Raw genomic sequence first — 24,541 nt, 5'->3', positions numbered from 1 at the left:
ATAAGCCTACCATTCATTCAAAGTTATAGAAGTTAAAAGGAATAGATGTAAATCTAGCATTTAACAAGTGCTAGTTCCCTCCCTCATTACTTTGGCAGGAAGACAGAGAACTCTTGGTGAATACAAGAAGTTGGAATGAAATGCACAAAAACAGTCAAGAATAGCTCTCGGACTGGATCAGTTTTGAACCAAAATAAAGGAGGAGAAATTTCTGGGGTCAGAAAGTTTGGGAAATGCTGGGAAACAAATGATTAAGATGACAATTATCAAGTCAATTTCCAAGAGGAGATTATAAGAGGAATTTACCAAATTTGCTTGACCTAAGGAAGCAACTCCCAGGAATAGTGATCCTATTAGACACACACACACACACACACACACACACACACACACACACACACACACACAGGAAAAGAGGGGGAGGAAAAGAAAGAAAAGAATTAGTAGTTATAGCAGTTGACAACTCCTTCAAAATGAAAGCTGAAGTATTAGCAAAATAATCTGGACAGATCAGAAGTCACTGACAGGTTTAAAAATCTGGCCAAGTGGCAGAGAGGGAAAGTAGGGATGCTTTTCAACTCCTAAAAGGAGTTTCTAATGGTGACAGTTTAAACTTCAGGATCAAGTCTTTTAAAATTAAGAGATGATACTGAAACTAAAAACACAAAGGCATTTAAGGAACAAATGTATTCATTTTTAAAGTAAATATAAACTTCTGATACAAGATGGTAATTCTCATTTGCCCTCCCAAATTTATTCCCTCATTCAACTGGGCAGCTGGAAGGCATGCACTGTACTAGATTCTGGGAATATGTATGAGCTGAATATCACATGACAGACATGATCCTTGTCCCCACAGACATTACTTTCTAATAAAAGAGCTGTCTAGTGGGGGATTATGCAAAACATTTATTAATTACAATTATGTTAACAGCAGCGAAGGAAAAGAACAGAGTGCTATAAGAATATGACAAGGGAATCTAACCTGTAGGGGTACCTAGGGGACCCAGACACAACCCCTGAAGAACTGATTGTTGAACTCAGCTCTAAAGGACAAGCAAGCATTAATCAAGCCAGAAAGAAGACAGGGTGAAGCCTTCCAGATAACAAATAACAGATGACAATGCTTGTTAGGTCAAGGCATGGAGGAAGGGGTGGGGGAATCACTATGATTAAGCGCAGAAAGCTATAGTGAAAAAAAAAAAAACGCCAAAATAAAAAAACAGACAAGATTTCAGAGGGAAATAGAGGTGTTAAGGTTGGGATTTCTGATTGGTGCAACTGAAATCATCAAAAGAATGTCAAAATAAAAGACAATCTACATTGGTACTGGAAACCTGGCTAGGAGGAGGATGCCCTCCACAAATATAAGACATTTCAAGGAATTTCTATAAATACAAAAAAAGAAAAAACTGGAGCGGAAATAGGGTTCATTGAATGTAAACAAAGAAAAACCTACCTAAAAAGTGAGTGAAATTCCCAGCAGAACCTCACCTCTTAGCTCAAAGAAGGCTAATAAGGAGTGAGTGTCCTTGAAGCAATGAGTGAGGCCAAACATGACAGATCCCTAAGTACTTCATAAAGAGGATCTGGAGCCAGGGTCTGGCCAGAACAGGGACTGGCTTTAAGCTTGCCACAGTACACTGAGTAAAGCAAATAATTCTGCAGCTGGCTTCTACCAAAAGTGGCCAGTTTGATCACAAAAAGGCAACACTGTCCCAGCCGCAACAAACTCAGAAGTTCCTCACCCTGGTGACTTCCTTCCGGCACATGCCCCCAAAACACCCAGATTTAAATCAAGAGAGTACAACTACAGCTATTCCACACATTTCCCTTTCTTCACAAAAGAAACATAAATAGCCACAAACATCGTAATATATCCAATATCACTAGTAATTCCAGAAATAACTTGTTAAATTCTTTAACCAAAATGGTATTATTTTTTAATTAATATTCTAAAAAGGCATAAACATGGAGAAAACAGCACTTTTATAGAGAGAATATGGTCTGTTGTTTCATGTTCATATAAGTAACAGAAAGTGAGTAAACTTTTGGCCATATAAAATACACATGTTCTTAAAAATTCCATCGATTCCACACCTTAAAAATTATCCCAAGATAATACTCACAGATGTGTTCAAAGATTAAACTACAAGAAAGAATAACCCAGCTTTAAATTGCTATATATTAGAAATAATATTTATTTATTTATTTTTAAAGATTGTATTTATTTATTTGACAGAGAGCAAGCACAAGTAGCAGGAGCATCAGGCATAGGGAGGCGAAGCAGGCTCCCTGCTCAGTGGGGAGCCCCATGGGGCTCAATCCCAGGACCCTGGGATCATGACCCAAGCCAAAGGCAGATGCTTAATGACTCAGCCACCCAGGTGCCCCAAATAAGAAATAATTTTTAAAAAAGAAAGAATTTAGGGGCACCTGGGTGGCACGGCACTTAAGCGTCTGCCTTCGGCTCAGGGCGTGATCCCGGTGTTATGGGATCGAGCCCCACATCAGGCTCCTCTGCTGTGGGCCTGCTTCTTCCTCTCCCATTCCCCCTGCTTGTGTTCCCTCTCTCGCTGACTGTCTCTATCTCTGTCAAATAAATAAATAAAATCTTAAAATAAAATAATAAAACAAAATAAAATAAAAAAGAATTTAAATGTGTAATAAAGGAATAGTTTAACTAGTTAGCCATTTCCACATTCATATACACCAGGCACCCCTTCAAAATTATTACAAAGAAATATAAAATGGTTCAGAAAAATGCCACAAGTATTGTTGAGTTTTAAAAGCAGTTTGCAGGAGCACCTGGGCGGCTCAGATGGTTAAGCGTCCGACTCTTGATTTCAACTCTTGATTTCAGCTCAGGTCATGATCTCGGGTCTGTAAGATTTAGTCCTGCATCAGGCTCGCCCTAAGTGTGGAGGCTGCTTTAGAATCTCCCTCTCCCTCTGCGCACCCCCTCCCTGCCCCAGGTGGCACGCATGCTCTCTCTCTCAAAAAACAATTAAATAAAAATATAAATAAATAAATAAAAGCAATTTGCAAAAACAATTTTATGCGTGAAAAATATATATGAAACATACATAAAAGAAAAATACACCAAATATTAACAGTTATCGGGAAGTTTTGATTCTTTTTGTTTCTTATTTTACATTATTCTTATTTTGAATTTTTCTATAATAAACATGGTTAATTCTGTAAAAACGAAACATAAGCTTCTTGTGTTCATATGTTCAACAATTTTTCAATAGTTTTTTTTTTTTTAAAGATTTTATTTATTTATTTGACAGAGATAGAGACAGCCAGCGAGAGAAGGAACACAAACAGGGGGAGTGGGAGAGGAAGAAGCAGGCTCATAGCAGAGGAGCCTGATGTGGGGCTCGATCCCATAACGCCGGATCACGCCCTGAGCTGAAGGCAGACGCTTAACCACTGTGCCACCCAGGCGCCCCTCAATAGTTTTTTAATGTATATGTAAATAACAGCACTGAACTAACTGGATAACTATATGGGGGAAAAATGAATCTTGATTCCTAGCTCAACCATAAAAAAAACAATTATTTTAAAATGGTAAAGCCATAAAGTTGCAAGTAGACTATCTTTAATACCCTACATTAGGCAAAATTTTCTTAAATGGGACACAAAAACCAGTAACAATGAAAGAAAAACCTGAGTAATTTGATTTTGTAAGCATTAAGACCTTCTGTCCATCAAAAGACAACATTAAGACAATGAAAAGGCAAGCCACAGATGTTCGAAATATGTTAAATATCTGACAAAGAACTTGTTTCCTGACTACTATAAAGAATTCCCACAAATCAAAAGAAAAACACAATTCAATTTTTTAAAAGGGTCAACAGATTTGAAAGGATACTTCTCTAAAGACAATATCTAAAAGGCCAATGCGCACATGAAAAAATGCTCAATATCATTAGTCATCAAGAAAATGTAAATTATGGCCACAATGAGACACTACTTCACACATACAAGAATGGCTAAAACTATCTGACAATGCCAAGTGCTGACAAGGCTATAAAAAAAAAAACCTGGAACTCTCATATATTGTGGGAAAGTCGTAAGAATGTACAATCACTTTGGGAAAAGATCTGGCAATTACTTGGAAAAACTAAACATTCATCTACACTCTATGCCAGCAGTTCCACTCCTAGGTATACCCAAGAGAAAAGAAATTTCCAAACAAAAATTTGAACACAAATGTTCACCCAAGTTTATTCGTAACAGTCAAACACTGGAAACAACCCAAATATTCTGCAGCAGGAGAATGAATAAAAGAAACATTGTATACTTGTGTAATGTAATAGTGCTAAGCAACGGAAAGGAATGAAAAACTGATTCAACAAGAATGAATCTCAAAAACATTACACTGGGTAAAATAAGCTAAAACAGAGTGCCTGCAGTATATGCATGTATGGAAGTCTACAACACACACAACTAATTTAGAGTTATAGAAAGCAGGTTACCTGAGGCCAGGGATGGGGGTGGGGAACTGCAAAGGGAAGCGAGAGAATTTTGTGGGGGAGGGGTTGGGGGGACGGTAGAAATGTTCTACATCTGGATCATGGTAGTGGTTATATGAGCATATATAGCTCTCAAAACGCGGGGCGCCTGGGTGGCACAGCGGTTAAGCGTCTGCCTTCGGCTCAGGGCGTGATCCCGGCGTTATGGGATCGAGCCCCACATCAGGCTCCTCCGCTAGGAGCCTGCTTCTTCCTCTCCCACTCCCCCTGCTTGTGTTCCTGCTCTCACTGGCTGTCTCTATCTCTGACAAATAAAGAAATAAAATCTTTAAAAAAAGAAAAAAAAAAACAAACTCAAGCAGTACACTCAAAATGAGTACATTTTACTGCATGTAAACTACACCTCAACAGTTGATAGTCACAGATACCACCACACACTCATTGGAATGGCTACAATTAAAAGGACTAGCAAAACAAAGTGATGACTGGAACTTCCCACATTAGAGGTGGGGGTGTAAATCGGCACAAGCACTTGGGAAACAGTTGAACAGTATCTACTGAAGCTGAACATATGCCTATCCTATGACCCAGAAATTCCACTCCTGGTTTTTTATAACCGACAGAATCAAGTGCTTATGTCCACCTCAGAAGTGTTATATAGCAGCCAAAGAATGGAAACAATCCAACTAATTCATTAACAGTAAAATAAACAAACCATGGACTATATATACAATTGAATAATGCACAGGGGAAAAAACCTGTTAAAACAAAACGGTTGAATTTCATAGATATAACAGCAAGCAGAGGGAAAAAACAAAACAGTATAAGCTGTATGATTCCATTTATATAAAATCCAAAAACAGCCATGTCTAACCTACAGAGAAAAAGACCAGAATAAACATCTGGGAGGGTTACTGACTTGGGGAGGCACGGACATGAGGAAGCCCTCAAGGTGCTCTGGAAGTGTTCTATATCTTGATTTGGGTAATGGTTACACAGTGTTCTGTTTCCGTATGTAAAAATTCATTCAGCTGTACACTTAAGATTGGTGTTCTACACTATATCTAAGTTACAAAAACAAACAAACAAACGTTTATACAAATGCCCTTTAAACCAGTCTTTGTTCATCCTTTGAAGCCGAAGCTTATTACACAGAATCCAGATATGGCTTGTCAGTGTGAGTCACTCTCACTCCCAGTCTTGTCACCTACATGCTCTCCAGGTCTATCTCCCTCAGACTGCCTAAGCTGGTGGTGCTACTAAATGTCTAGAGTAATAGCTTTGGCAATGGAATTGATCAAGTCATGCCCCAACCAGACAGGGAAGATGTCCAAAATACTTATTAACAATATAGATGGTTTTAATAGAGGTGTGATTTTAAGTGTACAGGACAGTCCCATGTCAACTCCTTATCCTTTGGATTAACTTCTTGCAGAGATTGTGGGGAAAATTAAATAAAGCAGCCAACTCTCTAAAAATAAGTATATAGCATTGCTAATATTTTTGCCTAGAAATTTAGCTCTATAATTATAAGGAACATGATAAGAAAAAAAATCACAATATATTCACTTCATACACAACTTTCAGAAATAAAGCCAGAGTTAGATATTTTGACAGAAGATGCTACTGGCATATTACAAAACTAAACTTTACACAGTGACAATGCAAGAAACTATTCCTACTGTCTTCCAAAATTAACCACTAGATGATGAAAACATGTGGTTAACTTCCAGAAACCAACTTATGAATGCAAAGCTTTTTAAAAAATGGGACTTCGTGTTTCAACAGCGTTTGATTTACATTCTTGTCAGTACATACACATACATACTCTTATCTATCAATACAATCTAACCACTCTACATTTTAAAATGTCTCATTTTCTCCTCTTTGCACCATCTGTTACTATCCTGTATTCCCCTGGAATATTCCAACAGTCTACGGATTGGTCTCTGCTCCAATACATCCTCCAAACCAATTGCCAGAGTCATCTTTCTAAAGCACAGATCTTGCTCAAGCTTTCAGTCACCTCTCCTCTCAAATCACATCTCCCACCTTCACACCCCTCCTCCAATCCTGCAGGATCACACAAGCTCAGAAGCTTGTAAGGGCCAGACAAAGACAGATTTACAGGACCTATAAGGACCAGGAAAGCACAAGCTCTGACTCTAGTAAAAGGCAGCCACTCCTCAGCTCCAATTTTCAGACAAACCAGAAATCAGTGTTTTGGTAAGAAATGTGTCAATTTTTTTTAGATTTTATTTATTTATTTGAGAGAAAATGCGGGCAGGGAGAGGGGCAGAGGGAGAGGGAGAAGCAGGCTCCCCAGTGAGCAGGGAGCCCAATGCAGGGCTCCACCTCAGGACCGTGGGATCATGACCTCAGACAAGGCAGATGCTTAACCAACTGAGCCACTAAGGCGCCCCATATCTCAATTTTTTAAATCTATGCACACCAAATAAAATATATCTGTGAAGCTTGATCCACAGGCTACTAGTTTATAACCTATGATCTAAAGAATAAAGTCCAAGATTTGGTTATAATCTATCTTCACAAATTTACCTACCTCAATCCCACCACACAAGTCATACTCCAATATTCACAGAACTACTTACATGTCCCGCCTGACAGGCACTACACACTATTACCCGCTTGCCAGCCACTGTTCACTGGTTTACCTTTGCTATGAAAGCCCTCCCCTCCCCCAAAACACCCATATTCATGTCTAATTTCCGCTCAGGCCTCAAAGGATAAGTAAAACATTGTATGTCTACCTCTATGATCCCTACCAGTTTTTACACCGTACTATAGTTTTTTATGTAAAAGACTGTAAGCTTCTGCAAGCAAGGTACATAGTTGATTCTGTTCTGTACTCCCCATATAACCAAACAGTACCTGTTTGAGTACATGCTCAATGAAGAATGGAGTTATTTATCTGCCTATTTACATAAAAATTTGTATCTCAACTTGATAGCCATTACATACCAATATGATCCCTTAGATTTTGAAAATCAAAAGGCTAACAGCTTTAGAAAAATATCCCTATAATACTCAATTTGAATCGGAACTAACATGATCTCACGGTTCTTTTTAAATATACTCTTTAGTTCTGCCTACTGAAAGGGTCTAGAAGCAATGACAACCCAACAATAAAGCTTTCGGCTACTAAACACCATTCCCCACCAAAAGAAATCAGAGCTTCTTGGAGAAATCGTTGATGCCTGAAACGCAGAGAAAGTAAAAAGCCAAGAAACGCACAAAAACTGATGGGATCATATCAAAAGGAAGCAGGGCGCTACCTTGAAGGGGCTCTCATTAGCCAAATCTGGGACAATGTGAACACCAATAAAGACTCTGATTGTTGGGGCGCCTGGGTGGCTCGGTCGGTTAGGTGTCCGACTCTTGGTTTCAGCTTGGGTCATGGTCTTGGGGTCGTGGGATCGAGCCCCACCTTGGGCTCCGTGATCAGCAGGATTCTGAGAGTCTCTTCCTATCCCTCTCTCTCCACCCCCCACCCTACTTTCTCTCTCTCTCTCTCAAATATATAAATCTTTACAAAGAAAGACTGATTCTTAACACACTAGATAAATAAAAAATCCATGAGAGTATGATGGTACACAAAGAAAGGAGGAGAAACAGGGATAGCCTCTGTGAACGCTAGCTAATAAATGTAGACAGAATGATAGAAAATCACAATTTTGTAACTGCTATTGTAATAACTGACTTCAGGATCAGGATGCTGAAATCACTGAGTGAAATGCTGTAATGGAACAGGATATTTACAAGGTTCCAAAACACTGTCCCATAAATTCCTTTCTAATAACAAAGGATAAAATTGTACCTTTATAAATGAGAGATGCAGCTATTGCCACCTTAGCCAAGGGATCAAATTTAGCATAGCTCATAAGGGGATAACCTGTCATCAAGTACCTCCCAACATGACTCAATGCAAAGTACACTTTACCTGTGATGAAGCATTCTTGTCAAAATGTTTAACCTGGTTGCAATCAAGCCTCTCACCTAACTTCCAATTTACAGGATGTACAGTAGCTAGAGAAACAAGTTAAATGACACCATGAGGAAATAAACAAATGAAGAATGTTGCACATTCTAGAGGACAGCTGAGCTGGACTCTTCAAAAACAGTCAATGCCAAGACAGGAGGGAAAAAGGGCAGAGGGAATGTTCCAAATGAAAAGAAATTAAAGAAATATAATAACCATGGGGCGCCTGGGTGGCACAGCGGTTAAGCATCTGCCTTCGGCTCAGGGCGTGATCCTGGCGTTATGGGATCGAGCCCCACATCAGGCTCTTCCGTTATGAGCCTGCTTCTTCCTCTCCCATTCCCCCTGCTTGTTGTGTTCCCTCTCTCGCTGGCTGTCTCTATCTCTGTCAAATAAATAAATAAAATCTTAAAAAAAAAAAAAAAAGAAATATAATAACCAAATACAAAGGGTGTATTCTGTTTGAATCCTGGCATTTAAAACAAAGGGGGGGGCGGCATGCTAGAAAAGACATTCTTGCGACAATTAGGAAAATCTAACTGAATATGTGATATTACATTATGGAATTATTTTCATTTTCCCAGACATAAAAATTGTATTGTTATTTTATATATGTATGAAATATAATATGTGGTGAAACATATATGTGCACTACATATAATATGTGGTTATATATGGATATATGTATCTATATGTACATGGCTCTGTGTGTGTTTATGTAGTTTTAGAGAGAGAGCCTATCCTTATTCTTAGACAGGTGCTGGAATGTTTAGAGTGTGAAGTATCATGTTTGCAACTTACTATCAAATTTTTCAACAACCACAAAGCATATATGTCTGAGGAGAGAAGGACAGGAGGAGATGAGAGAGAGAAAGAGAGAGAGGGAGGAAGGGAGGGAAGTGGTGGCAAGGGGAGGGAAGGAGGAATGGAGGCGTGGAGCAGAGAAATGATACAAATATGGCAAAACTTTAACTGTTGAGTCTAGGTGGAAAGACTATACAGGTGTTTGTTATACTGGTTTTTCCCCAACTCTTCTATATATATATGAAATTTTTCATAATAAAAAGTTATAGGAGGGAAAAAGGGAAGAACAATTAGAAAAGCAATCAGCTTAAAATCCACATAACACCATGAGAGTATCAGGAAAAAAGAATACTCTCAAGCAAAGCCTGTGAGAGTATATACTGTTACAGTATAACTGGAGGGCAATGTGGCAATGTCTATCAGGTTTTTAAAGCAACTACCTAGTGAACCTTACTTCTAGGAAACTGTCCTGAAGATATACTTCTCCATATGTAAAATGACATATACACTAAGTTATTCTTTACAGCATTATATGTAATAGCAAAAGACTAAAAGGAAATAACCTATATGTGTATCAGTCCAGACTGGTTTAACAAATTATAGCACCTACAATAAATCAGCATGCATCTTTTAAATTATCTCTTCAAAAAATATGGGAGCTCTTGGGGAACTGACATGAAAGATAACCATGTCATATTTTACATTAAAAAAATTCAAGGTGCAGAAGAATACATACAGCACACACACACATATATATGAAAGCTACACAAAAATATGGTTGAATAGTTGGAGCCGGAGGGAATGGGAGACTTGGATACTTTTTTTTTTAAATGTCTACTCCTTTTTGTACTTTATGAATTTTGTAGCATACACATATACAATGTATCCTAAAAACCTTTTTGTGAATAGCAGCATTGTCCACAATAGCTAAATCGTGGAAGGAGCCGAGATGCCCTTCAACAGATGACTGGATTAAGAAGCTGTGGTCCATATATACAATGGAATATTACTCAGCTATCAGAAAGAACGAATTCTCAACATTTGCTGCAACATGGACGGCACTGGAGGAGATAATGCTAAGTGAAATAAGTCAAGCAGAGAAAGACAATTATCATATGATTTCTCTCATCTATGGAACATAAGAACTAGGATGATCGGTAGGGGAAGAAAGGGATAAAGAAAGGGGGGTAATCAGAAGGGGGAATGAAACATGAGAGACTATGGACTATGAGAAACAAACTGAAGACTTCAGAGGGGAGGGGGGTGGGGGAATGGGATAGACTGGTGATGGGTAGTAAGGAGGGCACGTATTGCATGGTGCACTGGGTGTTATACGCAACTAATGAAGCATCGAACTTTGCATCGGAATCCGGGGATGTACTGTATGGTGACTAACATAATATAATATAATAAAAATAAATAAATAAATAAAAATAAAACTCATCACCAAAAAAAAAAAAAAAAACCTTTTTGTGAAGTACTGATTTACTGTAGCTAAAATGAAGTCTTCATATCTCCATGCTCTCATTACCAAAACCAGCACTACAGGTCACCTAGGAATTAGGGCTTGAAGTCAGCGCATAAAGTGAAAATAGCATACAGTAAACATCTGCCTTACAAATCCCTTAAATACATGCCACACTAGATTGACACACCATCTCAGTAATTCCAACACAGCTAATTTCCACTCCACTTGACCAGGTCACTGTTTCTTCAACTGACTAGTACACAAAATAATTGGCTTGTCTTTGGGCCACATGTTGTGATATTAAAAATGTCTTTAAAATACCATCATCACACTCATCACAGCTAGATGAGAACCATTCAGGAATTGAGACAGGCTGAGAGAAGAGCAAATTTTCATTTCTCATGTCAACAATTTATCCAGAACATTCACTGATTGGGTTATTTCCCCTTGTTTTGGTCACCAGATGCATGGAACTTAATTAGCATAAATGCCCATAAGATACATAGTGACAACCCAGAGTTTTAAAAAACACATATCAAAAACTGTACCTCCATTAAACAAACCATTATAGTAAAAAAAGAAAATCATAACCCAAACATAAAAGGCTAATTTGCAGACTGGGAACATACTGTCATGGAATACCCAGGTTCAGATGAAAAGGAAAGTGGTACTGCCACTTAATCAGTATGATCACGTATGATCTCATAAGGTCATTTGACCTTGGTCAGAGTCCACCCCTTTATGTTAACATTCCCATACACTGATACACAGGCTCCTCAATCTACACTCTGAAAAACCTTACAACTTTACTGCGTAAAGTGAGCTACCACTGAAGCGAAATAAAAATTCCCAAATCCTTCTCTCTCTCCCTGCTTTCACTGATGCTCATATTCCCCCACTAGATACCTCTCTTGGTGGATTCACAATACAAAACTCAAATTCACCATAAATTAAATTCATTCTTTTTCCCTCCACCTCTCCCAGCCCTGTATGCCCTTCTCCTAGTACTCCTTATCTTGGAAAAGACAGTAAACATTCATCCTGATGCCCAAGGCAAAAATCTAAAATTCATACTATAGTCCATCCATCAACTACTCCAGTAACCAATCCCCAAGTTCTGTAGATCCTACCACCTACTTCTTTTTTAAGTCCACCCCACCTTCATCATGCCCGCTGTCAATGCTTTGGTTTGCCTTCCTCATTGCGCACTTGAACTAACCGGTCTCCCTGCCTTCAGTCTCTTTAATCTACCTTGCGCACACCTGAAAAGTTAACTTCCTAAAATACAAATTTGGTTATGTTACTCTTTCTTCTTTCAGAACAGAAGAACAAGAGCAAGTCTCAAAGTAATGATACAGCAAGCTAAAAACAAGCTCATTTAATAACATAATAAAATGCAAAGAGAATGTACCACCTAGTTTATTTTTTATGAGTACATTCTTATTCCACCCCACACTATATGACCAAATTAAATAAGCCAACACATCTGTTTTGGTCAAAAGAGGCTACAGGGAAGCAAAAAAAATCTAACTACCTTCTTAGAGTCAAAAATGAATACAAAATGGATCATAGCAGTGATAAAGGCATTTATTTCCTTCAGTTTTCTAAGGGAAACGAAGGGCTACTTAGACCTATAAAGTCAAGAGTGCATTCAAGCTGAATGTACCAACTTGTCTAAAAATGATGCCTTAATCAGAAAAGGTTTTGGGAAGTTAAAAGCAAGGAGAGAAGTTGAAGGAAGAGGTTCTGCCATACGGAAAAACCATCCATCCCTGATATAAGCTGAATGAAGTTGTCTCAGTCCCAGTCCAGCAAATATCTCACTTTTCTGGTTGAGTCCATGCTAACCAAACCACCTGACTATGATCTGAGCTGGCAGGTCAAGTCTACACACATAAAAACAATATTCCAGGCATTCCCTCTAACTCTGTTTCTTACTTGAAAAACTTAAACTGATGTATTAATTAGGAACTAGTAAGCAAATCTACCCATCAAAAAAGTTTATGTTAATCATACCAATATGCACATACCATTATAAACTAGTAAACTGTAATTCTGGCTTTACACATCAGTCTTGCACAGCTGGTTAATACTGATCCATACCTGGGATAAGGAGTGGCTTAGATCAGATTTCTCAGAGTTTTAAAGCAATGACGAGACCCAGGACGAAGGTAAATTCTAAAACTGCACATGTGGCTATTTAAATTAAATAAAATTTAAAATTCAGGTCCTCAGCGACAGAGCCAGATTTCAAAATAGCCACATGTGACTAGTGGTTACCATATTGAACAGCACAGATACTGAATGTTTTCATTATCGTAGAAAGTTCTACTGGACAGCACTGTTCTGGAAGATAGCCTCCAACAAACTCTACTGCGAATCCCCTTGGGAAACAGCCTGATGGTCTTGGATGGCTAACACGGAACTGAGAGCTAAACTGTTTTCTACCAAAGGTCAGAAGTAGATACTCGACACAACAATTGTTTCCTTTTCCTTTGCAATGATTTCAGTTTTAGCCCTCAGGATTTCCACCCCTCTTTTTATCACTGGATGACACTCGATTCTAGAGACAATACAGTACGGACTTTAGAAGCACATTCTCTGAAGCTAGATGCCTGGACTCATACCTCATCTTTGTCTCTTCTGAGACATGCGATCTTGGACATGTTACTTAAATACCCTATCATTCAGTTTCCTCATCAGTAAGTACCTACACCTCATTGGGTTACTATGAATATAAAAAGTTTATACATTCGAAGTGCTTATAATTGTGCTCGACACAGAGTAAGTGCCCAAGAAGTATTAACTGCTATTATTTCTACCACCACCACCCTCACAGCTCTTCAGATGACAAGTGTGGAAAATGTTTGCTTAGGAGAAACATTAGCAAATATAAAGGAACGAAACTACAACAAGAATCACAAAGCCAGCATATCAGTCTATGATGAAAAGACATTTTTTTATGATTGAAGGAAATGTATAATCTGGAGAGTATATTAAATACCAAAAAAAGTCATGTTTTCAAGAGAGTTGCCTGACAATGTCTTACTTGTAAAACTGACAAATCACAGGTCAAAAGAAGTCCACATAATAAGCTACTGAGCTATTTAAATAACCAACTAAAACTAAGGAGGAACTGAGAAGATACAGGTTCAAGTTCACTAGAGCAAATACTTCCCTGTATAAACCATGTTTTTCATTTAAATGCATTGCCTCTCTTACACTCCCTAAGTTACCTTCACTTGATGAACTGACTGAAGATCTGCTGGTTTCTTCACCAAGCAGAAAGAGCACCAGATACACACAAATACCACGCCAAACCGTGATCTATCATGTGTTTTCCAAGTGGAAACCCGTTATAGAAAACCACACCTTGCTCTTGCAGATGGGCAATTTGAAAATCCAGAAGCTGAAGTACAAACTTCAGCAAATACAGTCACAGGGAAAGAGCCAGAACTTTGGAAACAAAAAGACTCAAGCCTAAAGCTTGACTTTGCCATTTACTAGCTGTATGACCCAGGGCAACGTGCACTTGCTTAATGCTTATGAGCTTCATTTCACTAACCGTAAAATAAGGTAAAGCATGTGCCAGCTGAGTAAGAAATATACGTAAAGAGCCTCTAACTGCCTGGCACTTAGCAGATGCTCAATAAACAGTTGCTACAGTTTGCAAATCTTCCTGAGAAGGCCCTCTAAGAGTCCCAAGAATAAAACACCACTACTTTACATGGTAACTACAAAAACTATTTTGACCAGATATTAGCTATAAATCATGAGATAATACCTTAAAATTATCACCTGTTTTCCATACTGTACAAGCTATTCCCCAAATTTCCCTTGTTTACTGTATTCCCTGTTTGACTATATACTATAAACCATTTGGGCCTACAATAAAAATAACTGCACTTCTTACACTAAAACGAAGCGTCTACTAGCAATTCTTCCACAGACACCTTCACTAATCCATCCCAACCATGAACACTATATCTGAATATCTAACACTTCTTCCTTTCTCTATCGGTGGAAAAAAGTAAAGAAATTGTGTTTTTTAAGTTTCTTTCAGTGATTGAGTTCCACATAACAAAACAATACAGGGTAATTGCTTACCTGGACAATATTTTGTACTTCAGATCCACCAATCCAGAATGAATGGGGGTATTCCCTTTCAGACTAGTCTGAGAAAAGACAGCAGTCAAGCAGCTTCCAAGATTCTTTCCGTTTACTGTATCCAGCTTTCTTCAATAAAATCCCAAACATGCACTTCGGTAACTGTTGAAAGACAGAAAGCAATCCATACACCCACCACGGCACCAGCGGCAAAGGACAGCCACCAAGAAATGGAAGGAAGGGTCAATGGAGTGGTGGATCTGAGGCACAGAAAAAAAGTTACAACCCCTGAGTCAGCTATTTGGGATAAAAGTTCTGCAGCAGCATTCCTCACCTCTGTGCTGACAGAAGGATAAGAAATTCCACACAGCAAAGAAGGAAACATCCCTAGTATTACTTTTTACTCATGATAAATATGAAATTCCAAATGAGAGCAGCTAAAAACTTACCCTATTATCCACATAAATTGTCTGAGACCATTCGGCTACAATGAACTTCCTTATCCATTTTCTAAGACAGCTCCTCCACCATTACAAAAAATTTGTCACCCAAAATTAATGATATGAGAGGGCTCAAATATCTTCCAATAAAGATATTTAGGCACCTAGCAAGAAAGCTTTTGGTTTGCTACATATAAGACATCAAATCTACACATTACCCAAATCTTCAACCCTCACCTGAAATATAGGACGTTTTAAAACACATGGCATAATTTTAAGAGTGATCTTCTGATTCAGTAAAGGTCAATCCCCCGCAACGGCCAGTCATTGGGTAAACTAAGGAAAATTATAAAAAAACACTAATAAACAATTTACTAGATGACACCTTTAAATACATAAGCTCAGTCCACACATTATATCAACATTCTTTTTACTACCTTACCAACTTTTCCATTAGACTGCAAATATATAAACAAAATATAAGGGAGACAGAAAAAAGCATTCAATGGGATAACAAAGATAAAAACTTTAAAATCCAGTCAAAAGACTATTAACTTACTTGCATATAAATTTCCTACTTCCTCAACTGCCACCCTACTGCCAAAAATATTCCTTCAGTAATTTAATACCTACCTTTATTTAAGGACTACTAAGGGCCAGGCCCTTTACATTCTTTACCAACTTAATTCTCAAAAAAAAAAAAAAAAAAAAAAAAAAAAAGATTAGAAATAACTCGCCCAAAGTCCCACATCTACTAAGTGGTAGAGACCATGCCCTTTCCACCAAGCACTGCAGCCTGCCAAGTCTAAGAATCAGAAAGGCCGTGATTCCTGGGGCAGAAGAAACCGAGCTTTACTCTCAAAGGTCCTGAGTTAATTAACGTCAGAATGGAGAAGTACAAAAATACCGAAGAGTAAATATTTCAGCCTAGCTGAACTAAAATATAAATGAACCAGTTAAATCATCCTGAAAGGGCTAACTTTCCATATCTTGGCACTTAAGAAAGCCTTTCTTTTACAGAGGCATGCAATTCTGAGGCTCACAATATTAATGATAAAACACATTATAATGTTGCCCAAGTAAGTCTTTGTGTTTAGCAGCAAAGACTGTGTCTGTGACAAAGAATCTCAAATCCAGCTGAAATGGAGGAATTTTAAAATTCCAAGATTTGTCAATAAATAGTCCACAGGCAATAACTAAAGATGTTCTGATGTATCACATCGAAGGGAAAGCGACAGGAGTGACTGAAATACCAGTCTATGATTAGCCTCACCGTAACAATCATATGGAAGTATCCTAATACCCACAACTTAAAAGAGCTCACGTAAGTAAAATCTCAAGCAAAGAATGAGTGCTCAAGCTTCTTTCATTAAGTGATATTACCCTGAAGCCTAAGAATAAACTGGAAACCCAGTTTTGATAAAAGCAGCTAGTGAGCTATGGCTAGTAGCTAACTCCTAAAAGAATATAATCTGCTTTTCAAAATATAACTTACTGCTATAACCAAAATGCTGAGCAATTATAGCAAAACACAACCACAATCTGACTAATGGACTCATTTCTGAACCTCCTGAATCACCAAGCCTTTTCCTGTATTACTGTGTTTTCTTCTCTTCCCTTCAAATATTTACTGAATGCCTAATTGGTGGCAGGCTTTATGCTACAGATACAAAGATTAATAGAAGCCAGACCAGGAATGTAAGGACCGAGTTCTTCCTGTCCTCTGCCCCTTTCTCTTTGAGTCTCCCAAGTGATCATTTCACAGAACCAAAATATATTTTATTATTAGTTCCCAAAACTGGTTAAGCGTTCTCAATTTAACTCTTAAAAAAACAAAATTAAAAAGGACTCAAGTTCCTTTTTCTCAATAGTAGAGCTCTAACTTAATTTTTCTTCTGTGGCTCTGAGACAAGCTATTAGAATGGTTTCCTATATTTGTTATAATTGTTATATTTACCCATCTCTCTATCCACAGACTTTTTTTTTTTTTTTCATTTTACATGTTAATATCCCATTGTTTCTACTCCACAGCTTTCCTTTCTGTGAAGGTCTTCATTGTTGACTAACCCTGTGAGGGAATTTCCTAAAAATGCTTCCTGCATTTTGCATCCAGAACTCTGCAATCTTTGAATTTTGTGAAAACAAAAATAAGATCCAGGTTAGAGATACCCTACTGGACTGTCAGGTCTTCCTGGTTTGTCTCTCATTTGCCTACAAAGACAAACTTCCTGTTAGGCAATTGTGATCAGCAGAAACTTAACTGAGGCTAACAAGCACATTCTTGACAGACAGGTTTTTTCCCCCTTTGTCAACTAATTCAATGAACAACAATACTACTCAGGAGGAAATCTTGTATCATACTCACTGCTTATTCTGTTAAAGGTCAAAATCATCAGCTTTGCTAAAACAAGAATAAGAACTCGAAAATCTTAATTTCCTCATCAAAACTAAACCAATCAAACATAAATCACAACGCTCAACGTTAATACGAACTAATCACCAGCCCTCTTCTAACTTCTACTAAAACAGGGTTGGGTGGGTTCTCTCTGTAGGTAGAGTACAGGTCTAATTACGCCTAACTGGCAATTCTTAGTAATTTTAACACTACTTCCACTTCCCAAATTTCCAAGATAATACTGATTCTGTACGACTTCATCATTTCCCCTAAAGATACCTCATTCAACAGACAGCTAAAAGCAACTCAATATCAGGCCTCCGTAAAGCTTCACAAATAAATACGTGAACTAGGGGGTAAAAATTAAAACATCATCTGCCTTGACTTTGCTTCCCAAAACCTGATCCCTGTACTTGTGGGGAAGTTAGTTAGGAAGTTAGGGGCAAGCAGTTGCTGAGACAAGTGTCTCCAAGGTGCTTTTACATACATCTCTCCCATAATCCTCCCAACAACTTGGAGCAAAACCTACATTTTCTTATTTTTGCCGATAATGAAATCACAGCACAGAAAGGTTAACTTTCTTAAGGTCACACAGCCAACAGGGCTAAGATACAAACTCAGGTGCTTCCCTCGAAAGCCCATACCCTTGCTGCTCAATCATACTTTCCTAAAGTCATAGAATCCTCAGAATTTACTGACTTTTGGCAAGTTCACATCAAAAGATATAAAAGGAATTTGGTTTCCTCAATACTCTGGTATTAACCACCCTCTGGGATGTATGTAAATCAATCTGCTGTAAGTCTGAAATGTCCATGGATGTCTGTGTACCACACACCACCCTACTCTTCTGCTTTACCAGTCTTTCCTCTATTCATCTACACCTTTGTCTTAAAGTTATCAAAAGGAAATCTTAAAAACATTTCACAGCATGAAAAAAAAATTACCTCACATTAATTAAGTCAATGTATCTATCACACACCCAAGTGCTAAGCATTATGAAGGATTCAAAAGACAATACAGTCTCTGGAAGGGAAATTTAGACACGATCACAAGTTTTTGTGATACAGAGAAGGATATGGTAAGTCCCATAAGAGTCAGGAATAAATTATTATGAGATTAGTGATACAGGTGAGAATTACCATACAGACAGACAGCAATAATGCACGTCAACAATCAACAGGAAAATTCAACATTTACTGAACATGTACCATAAGAAGGCACTGTTGAGTATACCATTTAATAGGGGACACAAACAGGAAACCTTAATACAAACCCACAATATGCTAAGTGCCACAAGATACGTACAAAGCGCCAGAATTCATTCATTTCATTTAACAGAGAACATCATGTAGGCAGTGCTATAAAAACAAAATGGTTATGTGCCACCATAATGTAAACTGACAATAAAAGAAGTGGCAACTAAATTGTGTTTTGAGGAGACAGGACTTTATCAGTACAGGTGGAAGAGAGAACTGCTGAGATCTGACCTAAGCCAATGTGGCCAGAGAGCCAACTATTAGGTTCCTCCAATAAATATCAATAGCCTTCGATACATGGACTTGGTCAGTTACTATCAGTGCTGACGGGGTGGGGGGGTGGGGGGGTGGAGTCTGAGCAAAATCTGAAGCACCCTGGTCCGCCGTTTGGCTGAAATACAGAATAAGTGAGGACTATGGGAAGAAAAGCTGGGAGTCTGGAATTGAAATTACTAGGACTTGAAATGCTTTCTTTCACTAAAAGTGTAAATACCACCAGGTGGAACCCAGGAACCTCAGAGTGCAAAATTCACAGGATCAAACAGCACTACTCACAGGGATATACAGTTAACCCTTGAACAACATGGGAGATTAAGGACCTGACCCCCATGTAACAGAAAATCCACACATAACTTTGACTCCCCAAAAACTGAACTAGAAATAGTCTACTGTTGGTTGGAAGCCTTATCAATAACATAACCAGATGACCAACACATTTTGTATTTCGTATGTATCATATATGGTATTCTTGCATAAAGTAAGCAAAAGAAAATATTAAGACAATAATAAAGAAAAGAAAATATATTTACAGTACTATCCTATTAAAAAAAAAAGTATGTAAGTGGACCCACGCAATTCAAACCCATGTTGTTCAAGGGTCAAGTGGCTGTACAGGCTGCAATGTGAATCTGTAATGGCCTAGTGATTTTCCTGTGCTATCTCTCTGTTTTCAGGCTAGAGCAGTCAAGAGCCAGGGGTACCAAGGCATGTGCACAGGATCACGTTTGCCCTTGTCAATTCTGAAGGGACATCTAATCTACTCCAAACCAGGAGCAAAAATTGATATATCTGAGCCACAAACCCTTGAGCCAGGTAAATGAGTCTGTAAATACCTATGTGGTTTATTTCATTCAGATCCTACTTAAACCTTTATTTAATCTGCATTTGGTAAATCAGTTTAGGAGTAGATAAGGATAAGTGATGGCAACAAACTAAGATCCAATTTCTTAAAAGAGTCACTAAATCCCACTTACTCCACTCAGAAAACCAATGACAGGAAGGGGGAAAAAATCCAAAAAGAAAAAAAGAAAAATTTTCCATAACTTCACTTAGCTTCTTTCATCTCCTTGGCCTTGTGGCCTGCCTATACTTCAACAGCTCTAAAACACAGCATTGATATCTTACCTTCTTAATAAGGTCCAATGTATTTTACCTATATTACTAAATTCAACAAGTAATACAGCCACTTGAAGATAACACAAAAGGAAAATGAGTCACTTAAGGTCACTTAGCAAAGAGGGAAACCAACCAACAGTTAACAATAGAATATAAACTGCCCATTAATTTATGTTTGGGGAAGGGAGGGGTCTGCTCTCACACCCACAGAGGAAGCAGGGTTACCTTTCCTAACCTTGAACATCAATTTCAGTTATCTTCTAATAGGGAAAACTACCATCTTTCTCTTCCAATTAGCAGCTCTGTGAGTGCTTTCTAGTAATGAGGGCCTGAACATCAACTCATATCCCTAACTCAAGCACTGACAAACATCATGTGATACATAATGCAGCTTTCCTTCTTTCCAGTGAAGTCCACTGCAATAGACATAGCCTCATAAACTCTGAAATACTATATTTCCAACTGGATTACTATTTTTCTACCTCATTAATAATAATGCTCATTCTATGGAAGTCAGAAATTTCAAAAACAGTCCCACAAACTAGGTATAATACTGGTCCAATATAAGGCCATGGAAGTCATTTGGTGGTTAAATTATTTACCATCAGTAATTATAAATTCAGTTGTCTTACTCAAGAGTTTATAGTCTATATTCAAGACTGAACCCTATGAGGCAGGTCAACTGGAGAAGCACTCTTTGTGGACTGGCCTGAGGCAGACATAGGAGTCACAAGTGGGGGGGGGGTATATTTTGGAGATTTAATTACTAGGCTATCACCAGCTTTATTTCTTAGTAAACCAAAAAAGTACAAGGAAAAAAAAAGAAAAAGAATCAAAGGAACTGGAAGGATGAAGATTAACAAATTGGAGATACCCAAAAGCCTGTTTCGGTCTTTAATACAGCGCTCTCTGGAAAATCAAACGAAAGTTACCCTGTTAACCATTAAGTACCAAACTGGTACAGGCAGCATAATCACAAATATTTGAGTATTGAAGCTGACTCATAAAAATCTAAAAATGTTTCATGCTTTAGGCTTTCAACATACCATCACTTTAACCCGTTCCTCTCTTTCAATTATGTTATTTTGAAACCAATGTAAAAAGTTAACTTTTAATCTATTTCTGGAAGCTGTAATTAAAATGCGGTGAATACAGAGAGGCACATGCAATTAGATTTTAAGGCATTATCATTCCTACATCCAATCCTGGATTTACTGAATCAGTTGTTAAATACCTGGGCTATCTACTACACTAAAATAAATACATAAACGGTTATGAAAAGGGTTGCCTAAGAGTCTTAACTGGTACCCCTTTGACAGAATATCAAAATCTGTATATGAAAACCCATTTCAAAACTGATCTCTGTTAAATTTTCTGAGAATCCCAGTTTATAATGTCCTTGAAAGGCTGAAATATCTTTTCAGATCATAAACAAGTAAAATCATGTATAATCAAAACTTTTTTAAAGTTATGAGTATGGGAAACCAATAAATTTAGGCCAGAGATTTTCTTTACCATACAATCAAAAATACTAAATGAATTACACCGTATTTCTCCTAATTCTTTTGAAAATAAAGACTATTTATTTTTTAAATGAATGGAAATGGAAGGAGCACAGAACAGCCAATTTCAGAGGCACCAGTTACAATTTTTCAAAGTGAAGTACTCCTCCAGTTGTAAGGACATGTATTGTACATCCATTAGAATACGTACTATATATGGAATTCCAATAAGAGATTTTACCAAAACAACCCACAACGAAATTTCCAGAACATCAAAGGCTTCACTACATAGTTTGATAAATTATACTGAAGAGGAAAAATTACTTAATAATGAAAATCAAAAAAAAATTCACACGTGACAATATCCTTTAAAAAAGCAAGCGCACGTGTGCGCACACAAAGCAGAAACGACCAAAGCTTTTTTTTTCTTCTTCTAGTTTTAAAGAATACTGGAGAAGTCTAGTTCTGTAAATTATGCAAAGGACAGCAAATATTAAGCTGTGTTTATGCTACTGTACTTCCATTTTTTTAAACATGCATCTCAACTCCCCAGATATCATCATCCACAGAAACCATGCAGTTATCCAACAGACTTTCAGTGTCACCATTTATTATTTATAGCATTAAATGGGGGAAGTGGCTCTGATGTCACGGACCCTACCCAGTGGAATCACTGACTCAATAAACATTTTCACACTGGAGAAAATCTGGCTAGGAAAACATTTTGCTGGGTTAAGTAGATTCTTTCACCTTTCCTCTCAACCCAGGGGTTGAGATTGTTACTCTGTTAGGAGAGATACAAAGAAACTGTCAAGGTTTCCACAGGAAGAAACCCTGGGCATGTCCATTTGCTGAGGTAAAGACTTCCTCCTCCCAACTCTCCAGAGCCCCGTTTGATTTCCCCAGTATTCAAATTGGCAGGTAATAATAGCTGCCATGTTTCTTTTCTTCCGCCAAATCATCCACCAAGCAGCAAATTCTTCGCTTCTACTAGCCACTCTCTCATAGTTCTATTTCTAAAAATCCCTTCTGGTTCTAAGTCGTAAAACGGAAAGCGGTTGGGGTGTCCGTAGGACCGGGGAGTCTGGCATGGCTACCAATGGTTTGTAATGGAAGAGTGATCGCTTCCCCCAGGGGCCTAGGATTCTCTCCCTCTCTTTTTTTTTCTTTCTTTTTTTTTAATAAGAAAGAACTGGCGGCAGTGATGAGAAAGACACCCCCGCCCCCATTTTCCTAAAGCAACGCTGGGAAACATGAAGTTACGGTTTCCCTTTCCTGGGAGATGTAATCCAGAGTACCTGGGGCCTTGCTATGCAAACATCCCTCACCACGGAGTAGGAAACCCTTTGTCCGAGAAGCCGGACACCACAGGGGCCCGGGAAAAAGGCCCCTTATCCGTCACTGCCTCAAACCCCAGAGCTCCCCAACTCCACCCCAGTAAGGCCTATCCCGGCATCCACACAGCCCTACGTTGGGGAAAGGGTGCTGAGACCCCTACTAGGACGCGGAGACCGAGGTCCTGATCGATCTCCTCCGTAACACCCCCCCCCCATCTCACTCGGCCTGAGTGGGGCTTGCAAGAGCGGTGCAGGCCTGGGTCGGAGAAATTCAGAGGGGAAAAATCCCCTTCTAAGAGAAGGAGAATGAGATGCTAAAGTGAGTGTGAGCTAAGGCCACAGCATGATCGAGCGAGGGTCCTTCGAGAGATGGGCCCGGATATAGGACAGAGGGAGGAAGGAGAACCGAGGAGCTTGGAGGGGGCCGGGCCAGGTCCGGCCTGAGATCTCCAGGGATCCGGAGGAACCGCGCCGGCCCCGAGGCCAGGAAAGTGGAGGGCCCAGGCCCGGGCCAAGGCGGCGGGGAAGGGCCAGGGCCGGCCTCGCGCCGGACGTTGGGGTGGGCAGGCCCGCCCGGGGCCGGACGGAAGAACGGTCCAGCGGGCCGCACTCACCATGAGCTCGATGGTCTTGTCCTCAATCACCGAGTCGGGCTCCATGGCGGCCCCGGCGGCCCCGCCTCGCTCTCCCCGCGCAGCAGCGAACGGCCCGGGCGGAGGAGGCGACGGCGGAGGCGGCAGAGGCGGAGGCGGCTATCGTACCCACTCTAGCTGCCAGCCCGCCCGGGCCGCCGGCAGCTCCGCCCTCCCCCTCGGCGAACGCAGTACGCAGACCGAGGACTACAGCTCCCAGCAGGCGCCGGGGGCCCCGCAGAGCGTTGTGGGAACGAGAAGTCAACAGCTGGCTAATCTCTCTTGGCAGCCCCAAGCTGAATTCTGAACAAAAGTAGCACTGGATTGTGACTGTGGGACATGCAAACCTAAAGAATTAAGGGCTCCCTCAAAATAGAGCCTCAGGAACTCCACGACTACATGTCCCAGAAAGCCCTGCGCGCGGCTTCTCCTTCCGGTTAGTTTCTCCTGACTTCCTGGCAGCTCCAGACAACTGAGACCGGGACGGAAACTCAGGGGTAACTCTTCCCTCGTCAGTGATCCTGCGTGTGAGACCGATTTCCGCACATGCGCAGTCGATGTCGCAGTGTCTAGTCGACTCCTAGGTAGCGGCGCGGTTGGTCCGCGAGAGTCTGGTGCTAGGTACAGATGTTGAAGACAGGTGGGTTCTAGATGCGTTAGGAGGGCTTGGGGCTCAGGTGTGGGAGGGGCCAACAAGCGAGAGAAGCTCGGGCAAGGGAGAGGT

The 24,541-nt window shown here is 39.4% G+C and overlaps 1 protein-coding gene across 5 annotated transcripts in view; it reads right to left on the bottom strand.

Moving 5' to 3' along the window:
- Positions 1-24,017, bottom strand: part of FBXW11 (F-box and WD repeat domain containing 11) — a 121,211-nt gene extending 97,194 nt beyond the window's left edge. For 3 of the 5 annotated variants that reach the window (XM_019808353.2, XM_019808354.2, XM_011235280.3), the window contains exon 1: positions 23,800-24,017. In XM_019808353.2, the coding sequence (XP_019663912.1) occupies positions 23,800-23,844 (45 nt within the window). In that variant the 5' untranslated portion in view covers positions 23,845-24,017. Of the gene's footprint in view, positions 1-14,860; positions 15,023-23,799 lie in introns of all 5 variants that reach the window. The other 2 variants (XM_002927638.4, XM_011235282.3) reach the window with 2 other exon arrangements.
- Between the last annotated feature and the right edge of the window lie 524 nt (positions 24,018-24,541).

The sequence above is a fragment of the Ailuropoda melanoleuca genome, chromosome 3 (genome assembly GCF_002007445.2).
Source record: "Ailuropoda melanoleuca isolate Jingjing chromosome 3, ASM200744v2, whole genome shotgun sequence".
NCBI lineage: Eukaryota > Metazoa > Chordata > Mammalia > Carnivora > Ursidae > Ailuropoda > Ailuropoda melanoleuca.
Note: the sequence above shows the minus strand (reverse complement) of the source record. Positions and strands in the feature narration are given on the sequence as shown.